Source organism: Mastigoproctus giganteus, chromosome 5 (genome assembly GCF_048544385.1).
Source record: "Mastigoproctus giganteus isolate SK-2022 chromosome 5, ASM4854438v1, whole genome shotgun sequence".
Classification (NCBI taxonomy): domain Eukaryota; kingdom Metazoa; phylum Arthropoda; class Arachnida; order Uropygi; family Thelyphonidae; genus Mastigoproctus; species Mastigoproctus giganteus.
Window position 1 is genome coordinate 229920582 of NC_143579.1, and position 12198 is coordinate 229932779.

Sequence of the window (12198 nt, forward strand, 5' to 3'; positions counted from 1 at the left end):
CTCTAACAGTCTCTCCACTCGCTGTCTCATAGACGTACTGTTTCTGCTGCATGCCTCTTCTACAGATACTTCCATGGGCACTGTTCTTCTGAATTGGCTTCTATAATTCCCGCTCTCTCTCTTTCAAAACAGTTCGAACACGTGCCGCCACCAGCCAACATCCATTTACTGTCCAACTTCAAACTCACAGAACCAACTTTTCATCTTCCTCGTTTATTCATTCAATTGCCATTTTCTGGAACAACCTTCCTTCATACGTATTTCCTGAAAATTACAGTCTACAGAAGTTCAAGTCCAATGTCAACAAATATCTTCTTTCGTCTTCTCAACCTCCAACCCAAGCACGGTACTAAGTACTATAGGTTCTGATACCTCTTGTGTTTGGAGTTTACATTAAAAAAAAAAAAAAAAAAAAAAGTCATTATTTATTATGTTTTACCTACACATTATACAGATTTGGGCAAAATTTAAAAGTGGACTAAATGATAATATAATTATTTCAAACTCAAATATCCTTAACATTATTCTATTTAATGTTAAGGATGTTTGAGAATTGATATTTGATATTTAAGAATTAACCGCCATTAAATTAAAATGAACACCTGATCATTGATGAACTTTGGAGAACTGAATTAAAGTACAGCTCACTAAAGTATTCAATAATCAGTTACACAAGGATTGCAAGATATCACGACAACAATGATTTTTCCCAGTTAGTGTATTCACGTAAATTCATTATGGGCATTTGAATTGTACTCCCTATGCCCTTCCAAACAATACCAGTATGTTGCATATACATCCAAGGGATTTGGGTTATTTTAATAAGCAGTGAAGCAACTAAGTCACTAGGAGTCAATAAAGTTGTGCATATTCTGTGACCAGTGCTGGATGAAAATTCAAGCACTCGTCAAAATTGAAGATAGGGAGGAGGGAAAAAGGGAAAGAAGAGCAGCAGATTTAAAGTAGTGTTCCAATATTATAAGAGACTATATAATACTTTGGTCTTTGCTAATTAAAATACACATTCTGCTTTAACAGTTGATAAGCAGGATATGTGAACATTTAAAAGTTAAATCTGATTTTCCTCATTAATATAACCTTGCAGATAAGGTGTTACCCAGATTTAGAATAGCAATAGGAAAGCAATGAATCTGTGTGGTGTGTAATGGTTACTGGCAAAGCAAAGCTGAGAATGGAGCGTGTTGTAAATTACATAAGTGATGAGTGCTACAAGTCTCTATAAATAAGTTGAATGGGGAAGTTTTATCTAGATAATTATATTAAACTAGGCTGTTATCTGTATTAACATAGAAGGGGAGTATAAGGGGTGCAAATAACCTTAATCTGGTCATCACTGGCAATCTGAGTAATACAGGTCAATTGCTCAAAATCTGGCTATCTATACCTATTGTGCTTTTCAAGTGTACAAATAAGTATGGAATTAATTACGAAGATAAATGAGGACTGACAAATAGCTTGAACTGGAGCTGATACCTATGTTGTGTATAATAAAAGATCTGTAGCATTGACAAGGAAACATGTCTTCTGTATCTTGAAGTGTAATTTGATAATGAGAAATATTACTGCAAGATGGGTACCACATGAATTAACCGAAGTTTCACTGTTGTACGGTATAACCAACATTAGCCATGATCCCAAAAATTTAGTAAAATCTGTTTTCTTAATATTAAAGTACAGTACTGAACTAAAAATTACAAATTACAGGTGTGTGTGTACTCATCTGCAGCATGGTATTTGGTAATTCACAGCACACTGTGATCACTGCCACTAGGTGGCAGTGATCACAGTGTGCTGAAGTGGGATTTACTCAAAGAGGTAACTACCGTCAGGGGTAAAGGAAAGGGTTTTTGCTTCCGTAAAGGGGAGTACAGTGGTCTCAGACAGTTTTTAAATTCTGTACAGTGGGATCGACTGACGATGTTACAAACAGTAAATTCTAAGTGGGAAGCATTCAAGGAATTAATCGTGGAAGCTACTAGACTTTTCATACCGATGAAGAAATATTGTTCAAGGTTTAGGCCTAAATGGTTATCAAATGAACTAATGAGACTTGTGACAGAGAAGAAAAATGCATGGGATGCATATAAATTATCAGGCGACGCAGAAGCCTGTAGCAGATATAAGCTAGTCTGTAATCAGGTCACAAAGGAGGTTCGGCAGGCAAAGGCGGATTACGAGAAATCTTTGGCAAAAGATGCTAAGAAAAACAGCAAGGATTTCTTTACTTATATAAACTCTAAAAGGAAGGGGCTGAATATGATTGGTCCACTTGACATCGATGGTTCGACTGTTGATGATCCTGCTCAGATAGCAAACAAACTGAATGAGTATTTTGTATCTACATTCACACGTGAGGAATCATTACAGTTTGAAAATGGAAGAAGGTCATCAAATTGTAGCAGTGTGCTTAATGATTTTGTAATAACTGAGAGCAAAGTGGAGGAGAAATTGTTGAAGTTAAACATAAGAAAGGCACCTGGGGCGGATGGGATCTATCCAGTTATATTAAAGGAGGCGGCAAAGCAACTAAGCAAACCCTTAGCCATAATTATGAGAGCATACTTGGATTCAGGGGAGGTTCCCACGGACCGGAGATGTGCAAATGTATCCCCAATTTACAAAGTGGGATCGAAGGGTGACATGAGTAATTACAGACCAGTTAGTTTAACTTCTGTTCCGGGTAAAATAATGGAGTCACTGGTTAAAGATGCATTGCAGGATCATCTAGACAAGACTGCAGCAATAATTCAGACACAGCATGGGTTTGTTAAGGGAAAGTCTTGTCTGACAAATTTGATTGGTTATTATGATGTGGTCACAAAGGAACTGGATGCAAAAAATAATTTTGATATCATATACTTGGATTTCAGGAAAGCTTTTGACACTGTTGCGCATGGAAGACTACTGTACAAATTGGAGCAGAATGGTATTAAGGGTAAGTTGCTACAATGGATAAAAGGATGGTTAGGTGGGAGAAGACAGAGGGTGGTAATCAATGGGTGCTGCTCTTCGTGGACTAATGTTATTAGTGGAGTCCCACAGGGTTCGGTGTTGGGTCCACTGTTGTTTTGTATATTTATCAATGATATTGATGAAGGTATATCAGGCTTAATGTCGAAGTTTGCAGATGACACGAAGGTTGGCAGGGTTGTTAATGACAGTAATGGCAGTGTGCTACTGCAACAGGATCTAGATAATTTGGGCAGATGGGCTAAGAAGTGGCAACTGAAGTTTAACCTTGACAAATGCAAAGTACTGCATATGGGTAGAAGTAACCCCAGAGAAACGTACCAACTGTGTGGTACTACACTTAAGGTTGTAGAAAATGAAAAAGACCTGGGAGTAATTGTGCAGTCAGATATGAAGTTTTCTGAGCAATGTAGACAGGCTGCTAGGGCAGGTCATGGGGTTTTGTCAATGATATATAGGAATTTTGCTAGCAGGGAAAAGGAGGTGATTGTCCCTCTGTATAAGGCAATGGTCAGGCTACGCCTTGAGTACTGCGTACAGGTCTGGAGGCCTAATTTTAGGAAGGATGTAGATTTGCTTGAGCGTGTACAGAGAAGAGCAACACGATTGGTGAGGGGAATGAAGGGATCCTCTTACCAAGAGAGGCTTAAGTTCTGCAAATTGCAGTGGCTGGAGACTAGGCACCTGCGCGGTGATCTGTTGAGGTCTATAAGGCCTTGAATGGGTTGAGCACGCTGAATTCTGATGGGATCCTCCCACTTGTTCAGAATACAAACCTACGGGGACATAAGTTCAAATTAAGAAAGGATAGATGTAGAATAGATGTGCGGAAATTTGACTTTAGCCAGCGGGTGGTTAATTGCTGGAACAAACTTCCATCTGTCGTTGTGGAAGTTGATAGGTTAAATAAATTTAAGGAGGAACTGGACAGGCAATTGGAGGGTATGGTGTGATTTTTTTTTTTTTTTTTTTGGCTGATGCTGCATAAGCTCCTACACTTGCTTTCTTGCATCAAGTGCCACTACTACTACTACTACTACTACTACTACTAATTGCAAAAAGCAAGGTTCTGATACAGGTGTAATAATTTTGTTTGTTTTCAAGTACTGTGAAATGCATATAACAAGTTTTCATGTGAATGTAATAATTATAAAAAAAATTTGGCACTGCTCTTGTGCACTGGTTACCTGTAAGTTATTAAGAGGTTCCATCTTTTGAATTGCACCCATAGTATTCATAAGTAAGGATGTATCTGTAGAGGTATTAGGCTGCAGAGGCGTGGGAACTTGTAATGGCTGAGCAGGAGCTAAACCAAAGCTGTAAAAAGAATGAATGTATTTTTAATTGAATGCGCAACTATAATATGTTAATAAGAAATATAAATAAATGAACTGATGATAATGCATGCTTTAATATGTACATATAAAATAAAGTGACTATTTAAAAGTACAATAACTAACAATAAACACTCCTATATCCAACCATCAAATACCTCTTCCTGGTACAGGTATACAAATTCACATTTGGATATGAATTTGCATATTATTTTGTTCAATGTGCATCAGATTAGTTTTATGTTATTATTATTCTGAAAATGGTTGGTAGCATGCAGTCTCACTGCTACTCCATGTATCATGCCAATCAGTATTTCAGTACAAATATTATTTTTATTATTGATATATTTGTTTATTTGTCATAATGCATACCAGAAGTCATTTTCACAAATGAAGTTATGCATCATAATATGCTGGCAAGTAATTTCAATGACAAAAGAAAAAAAAAAAAAACATGCAGGCAGTCTGATATAAAAAAATATTTTATGAAAGATTTACTTATTGCTGGCACTTCAAGAGAGGTTGAAAACATCGATAATCTTGAAATTTTGAATTAAAGCATTAAATTTTGCAAGGATGTATGTCATGTATTAAGTTAGCATTATAATTTTTTTTTTATGTGGGTGTACACACCATACTATGGTACAGTTCAAGAAATTGAACAGTACCATAATAAGTACAACAAATAACACATTACTTTTTATTTACATTAACAGAGTGCTGTATACTGCATTACGGAGGAGGAGGAGTAAAGTTTTTTTCTGTAATCAACATTTATAAGAATATGTCACATCTAACTTTCCACCAAATACTGTACTGTACATGTACAGTACAACATTTGGTGGAAAGTACTGCTGTAATACTGTTAAACTAGATTTTTTTTTTTTTTTATGTGAACCCCAAACACGAGAGGTATTAGAACCTATAGTACTTAGTACCGTGCTTGGGTTGGAGATTGACAAGACGAAAGAAGATATTTGTTGACATTGGACTTGAACTTCTGTAGAAGTTCAAGTCATATGAATATAATATTACACAAGTTATTTTTTTTTATTGTTTGACCACTCCATAGTTAATTTTGGTTGATTGCAGATTTTTTTATTTTACATTGTAGTTTGGTGCATGTGCTTATACTGTAATTATCATTTATAACAAGTGTCACATGTGACATTTCACCAAATTCTGCATTGTATAGTATTTATTGAAAGGTATAGTAATATTGCAAAACTAGTTGAATATCATATTACAAATAATACAACAGTTATGATTTTTTATTGTCTGATACTCCATAATTAATTTTAGTTGATTGCAGATTTTTCTTTTTACAATTCCATAAAAATCCTAACGAAGCTGGAAAAATGAAAGTTGTCTGTATATGCAAAATTTTGCAATATAACTTCTCTCCTTGAGAGAACAGCAAGGAATTTAAAGAATGATAGTAACAGCACACCTACTTTTAAAATCATGTCCTAAGGTATCTTAGGTAGCTGCTTTTTTTTATTATTATTAGCTATATGGTGCAAGGAAGCCTGAGGCTTATGTGCTGCACCAGCCAAAAAAAAAATTCCTGAGTCAAAAGTAGAAGGGAATCACCAAGAAAGAGAAGAATGATGATATCCAGCTCAGGATCCTGGGTGTGTCAAGTCCATACTCACCAGATGTGAGCCCCTGGAGTTAGTTTCCTTCAGAAGACAAAAGACTTCCTGAGGCACTGTTAGCAATATCATGGATATAAATATTTCTTAAGGCATTTTTGCTGAAAGATGTCCAGCTAAATACTAATAACAGCAATGGACTATGCCAGAGATATACACCGATGAGCCAAAACATTATGACCAACGAGTCGTTATGCAAATCAAAGCAACTGTAGGTGAACTACGGCACGTGCGGGGACAAGGTATAAAAAACACCTGATACTGAGCTCCGTTAATCAGTGTTATTCTTGTTCTTCAGATGGGAAAGGCAGTGGACTTAAGCAAATTGGATAAAGGCCAAATTGTAATGGCTAAATGACTGGGTCAGAGCATATCTGAAATGGAATGGCTGGTGGGATGCTCACAGTCAGCCATGGTTAGATGGACGACCATGACTCGTCAATGAGCCGTGGCTCATCGATGCTCAAGGTGAGCGAAAGCTCTCCCGGATGGTATGTGGCAACAAAAGGGTGACTGCGGTGCAACTTGCGGTAATTGGAATGCTGGTGATGGGAGTAATGTATCACAACACACAGGCCACTCTGAGTGCCCATGCTAAACACAGTTCACCGGTGACAGTGTCTACAATGGGCATGCAAGCATCAAAACTGGACCTTGAGTGATTGTAAGAAGGTCATCTGGCCCGATGAATCACGTTTCCTGTTGTACCATGTGGAGGGCTGGGTACGCGTGCATTGTTTACCTGGGGAAGTGATAGCACCTGGACGCACTCTGGGACAAAAACAAGCTGGTGGTGGCAGTGTCATGCTTTGAGCGATGTTCTGCTGGGATATCCTGGGTCATCCATGTGCTGGGTACTCTGACATCTACCACCTACCTAAACATCATTGCTGACCAGATACACCCTTTCACAGCAACGGTCTTCCCATCTGTCAGTGCTGTCTTTCAGCGGGATAATGCACCATGCCACACCACCCTGATTGTTCAAGACTGGTTTGCGGAACATGAGGAAGACTTTCGGGTATTGCCCTGACCTCAAAATTTCTCAGACATCAATCCCATCGAGCATCTGTGGTTTGTGTTGGGACAGCAACTCCTATCTGCAGCATCTCAACCTTACAGGAGTTAAAGGATCTGGTAGTTACGCGTCGGTACCAGATACCACAAGGCACATCTAGAAATCTTGTAGTGTCCATGTCTCGCTGGGTACGAGCTGTTTTGGCTGCACGTGGAGGACCAACATCATATTAGGTAGGTGGTCAATGTTTTGGCTCATCGGTGTATGTCATTTAATGAAGACATGAACCAGATGTTTCTTCCATTTCTAGTTATTACATGATAACAATTCTGTTGTCAACATTTTCTATATTGAATACCAGCTGGAAATAGCTAAATAGTCATCCCAAACAAAGGTGAAACCTTCAGTTTTCTAAAGGAGCACTGATATCTATAGTCTGATAACAGAGCTGATGTGTCAAGAATATAACTGTTGACAATGAAATGAAATCAAGAATGGAAACCATGTTGCTGAATGGCTCACTTCATCATGTTTAATGTGTTGTCAATGAAAACAAGCAGACTAATAAGTCTAGAAACAAGCTCCACTAGAGCATTAACCCACAGTTTAATAGTAAGTGATTTTACTTTGTGATTGGCATGCATGTAGGCTGCTGTCAAATAGTCTCAAACTCAAGAAATATGATATAAATTTATTTCCATCTGTTGCAGAGATAAGTTTATCAGCTGTTTCTGAATTCTAATGACATCATTCAGTGACTTGCCTTTTATGTAAGGTGGTCACTGAATGATGTCATCAGAATTCCTGATTGTTAGGACTGTTGGTTATGGGATTGTCTGAAATATAGAGAGAAAATTTTCTTCAGCATTCAAAAGAAAATCTCAAAGGCTAAAGATGTCAAAGAAATTGGTGTGTTTTCCAGCAAATGTCTGTGGCCATCTTTCAGTACTGATGTGATTTAAACTGCAAAAGCCCTTTGTGAAGTTTGGAATAAAATACATATAATATTCTAGCAATTGTTGACTGAATGGAGGGGAGAAATGGAAATCTGAAAAACTTTAACAAAATTTTTAAGAGATACAGTCTGCCCTTGTATAAAGCCAATGAAGTGGTGGATAAAGAACAATAGCTGTAAAATGTCAGACAAGTCTCCTTCAGACATAAATTAATCCTAAAATTACATAACTGACTAAAAGAGAATTTTCAGAAGTGAAAACTCTGGGAAACCAGTGAGGCTATATATCTCCTTTACTAGAATAAAGTACTTATAAAATGAAATGAATTTTAAAAAGAAATAACCTAATGGAGTGGAAATGGAGGTTGTGTGACCTACATAAAGAGAGGATGGCAAAAATATAACTGAGAATTTCTTTCTACATTTTCTTGGGTATATTTTTTGCCATCCTTACCATTTCCAAAATTTCAAAATTTGTTCAATTCGTGAGAGCTCTAGCCCAGTAAAAGATACATTGTCTCACTGATTTCCTGGAGTTTTTCAGTCGTGAAAATTCTCTTCTAGTCAGTCATGTAATTTATTTAGGATAAGTTTACTGAAAGAAGCTTACCAACTAACTGACATTTTATAGTTATCCTTCTTTCTCCAAACACTTCATTCACTTTATACAAGGCAGACTTTATTTTTCTCCTTAAAAATTTAAAATTTTTCAGATTTCTCCCCACCTCTCATTTGGCTAGCAACTGCTAGAATATTATATGAATTGATGTGATTTCAGACAACTTCTAGTGAGAAGTTACAAAATCTCTGAATGCAAAGTAGCTAGCTGGTGGTTAAAGCTTGAAATGATGCTGTGCTTCAGATTAGTATTTGGTAATATTATTGTACTAGCAGATGGATTAACTTTTCATGAGAAGCTTTGTGATTCTAAAATTTCTAATTCAAATTGAGATGGTTGTGTCTGCTTATGATTTTTTTGCAGCAGGTGAGAAAGGATGATATTTTGTGTATGCTGATAAATTATTCTTTTGATAGCTTAACAATTATAAATAATAAAAAAAAATTACATATTTTTTATATTATAAATATTAAAATAACCTATTCTTGTTGAACTGGATAGCAAAGGTACCCATAGCTTGCATTGCCCGATTAGTGTAAGTCATTTCCATAAGCACCTGTCCATTACGGCGAGTAAATGTACCAGTAATTTCCAAGCCTTTGCCTCTAGTAGCTGGTAGCCACATCTGAAATATGCAAATAAATGTAACAATTATTTTATCTGTAAAAAAACGTGGAAGAAAGTTTGTTGCTATTAAATTATTAATGCACTTAATTTCATAATAAGCTGTTTTGTAACCTAATGTCATCATCATCATCAGCCATTTTCAATCCACTGTAGGATGAAGGCCTCTCCAGCAACTTTCTAGTTCCTTCTGTTTTGAGCACTGGCCATCCATTTACTACCCACAAACTCATGAATTTCATCTATCCATCTCTGCCTTTGTCTTCCAGGTTTTCTTCTAGCTCCTTTTGGGTACCATTCTGTTATTTTCTTAGTCCATCTGTCATCATGTCTTTGAGCTATGTGTCCTGCCCAAGACCATTTTAGTTCTTTAGTTTTGATAAGAATGTCCTTTACTTGAGTTTGCTGACTAATCCATGTGTTTCTCTTCTTATCAGTCTGATTCCCAATATAATTTGTTCTATTCTTCGCTGTGTAGTTCTTAGCTTCTCTTCCATTCTTTTGGTGAGTGCCCAAGTTTCACTTCCATAAGTCATGGTGGGGAGCACAAATTGGTTCATTATTTTACGTTTCACACAAACTGGGATATTGCTCCTCACTACGTGACTATATTTCCTGAATGCTATCCATCCAAAATTTATTCTTCTCTTGACTTCCAGCCATTTATCATTATTACAGCTAATAACTTGTCCCAGATAAGTATATGACTCCACCTTTTCAATTACTGCTCCTTCAATCATTATTTCCCTTTCCGTGGCATACTTGTTCATCATTACTTTTGTTTTAGCCTTATTCATCTTTAGTCCAAAATCCTTACTAACTCTGCATAACTGATTAAGATTTTCCTCTAATTCTTTGGGATCGTGGCTTATGACCAAAATGTCATCTGCAAATCGTAAATGGTTTAGGTACTCTCCGTTCACATTGACTTCTTTCTGCGACCAGTCTAATCTTCCGAAAGCTTCCTCAAGGGTAGCAGTAAACAGCTTCGGAGATATTGTGTCTCCTTGTCGAACTCCTTTCTCAATTTTAAATTTCCTACTGTCTTTGTCTAGTCTAATAAAGGAGGTAGCACTCTCGTATATTTTCTTCAAAATCATAATATGCGGGATATCTATGCCTTGTCTTTCCAGTGCTCGAAACATTGCCATATGCTGTATGGAGTCAAATGCCTTTTCATAATCCACAAATGCCAGGCATAATGGTGTTTTATATTCATTTGCTTTCTCCATTAGCTGTGATATTACGTGAAGGTGATCCATAGTTGAGAATCCTGTCCTAAAGCCAGCTTGCTCTTTCGGATGATTCTCATCAAGTATTCTTTCTAATCTGTTAGTAATACCCTTGTGAACAACTTGTATATGTGGGATAACAAGCTCATTGGTCTACAATTTCCAATTTATCTCCTTTCTTATGCAGCAAAACTATGATTGAATTATTCCACTGCTTAGGCGTCACACTTTTTCTAATGCACTTTGTGAAGAGCCTTGCCAGTTTTTGTGTTATGTCTCTTCCTCCCAATTTTAACAACTCTACAGTGACTTCATCTTCCCCAGGGGCTTTCTGAGTCTTCATTTTCTTCAATGCATGTTCTACCTCATCAGGAAGAATATCGGCTATGTCGTATGTGTTGCTACTTTGCAATCCATCTTTCCCACTGCTGGCATCATTCCCTCACTCCTTGTATAATTCTCTATAGTAGTCTTCTGCTATTTGAATTATGCCTTCTCTGCTGTTTATAAGTACACCATCGCTATTCTTCAGTTTCAGTATCATCTGTCTTTCTGTATTACTACTTTGTTTTCCCTTAATGCTGCTTTCCTATCATTTGATTTCCTATCATTACAACTGCAGTACAATGTATTCAAAAATAAGTGTGAGGCACAAATCTCTCAAGTATTAAGTTTCAGAAATCAACAGTTCATCTTTTATGTGTTTCCATGGCTGAAATGCTACATTTATGCCATTTAGGTAGCAAAAAAAACAACCATTAGACTGACTTATCAACCGTAATGAAAACAACCTACCTGAGGTCCATAACCTATAACCATAATCATGCTTATGAAATTAATTTTTAGTTTATTCAAATGCTATTAATTTATATTTGGCTTATTTATTTCATTCAGATACCAATCTTAAAAAGCTCTGATGTCTGCTGCTTGCATCCATCAGGACCTGTGCAAGGTATCAACATAAGTGAACCCTGTGGGACTCCACTAATAACTTTAGTCCACAAGAACCCATTGATTATCACCCTCTGTCTTTTCCCACTCAAACATCCTTTTATCCATTGTAGCAACTTACCCTTAATACCATTCTGCTCCAATTTGTACAGTAGTCTTCCAGGCAAAACAGTGTCAAAAGCTTTCCTGAAATCCAAGTATATGATATCAAAATAATTTTTTGCATCCAGTTCCTTTGTAATCACATCATAATATCCTATCAAATTTGTCAGACAAGACTTTCCCTTAACAAACCCATGCTGTGCCTGAATTATTGCTGCAGTCTTGTCTAGATGATCCTGCAATGCATCTTTAACCAGTGACTCCATTATTTTACCCGGAACAGAAGTTAAACTAACTGGTCTGTAATTACTCATGTCACCCTTCGATCCCACTTTGTAAATTGGGGATACATTTGCACATCTCCAGTCCGTGGGAACCTCCCACGAGTCCAAGTATGCTCTCATAATTATGGCTAAGGGTTTGCTTACTTCCTTTGCCGCCTCCTTAAATATAACTGGATAGATCCCATCAACCTCAGGTGCCTTTCTTATGTTTAACTTCAACAATTTTTCCTCCACTTTGCTCTCAGTTATTACAAAATCATTTAGCAACCTGCTATAATTTGATAACCTTTTGGCATTTTCAATCCTTAATAACTCCTCATGTGTGAATGTAGATGCAAAATACTCATTCAGTTTGTTTGCTATCTGAGCAGGATCATCAACAGTTGAACCATCGATATCAAGTAGACCAATCAGATTCATCCCTTTCCTTTTA

General features: G+C 36.8%; 1 protein-coding gene across 1 annotated transcript in view; it reads right to left on the bottom strand.

The window, feature by feature from the left end:
• AP-1-2beta (adaptor protein complex 1/2, beta subunit) overlaps positions 1 to 12198 on the bottom strand; it is a 99990-nt gene that overhangs the window by 12454 nt on the left and 75338 nt on the right. Inside the window, exons 16-17 of the mRNA XM_090374445.1 lie at positions 9052 to 9197; positions 4179 to 4308 (exon numbers count right to left, since the gene is read on the bottom strand). Of these exons, the coding sequence (XP_090230571.1) occupies positions 4179 to 4308; positions 9052 to 9197 (276 nt within the window). The remainder of the gene's footprint in view (positions 1 to 4178; positions 4309 to 9051; positions 9198 to 12198) is intronic.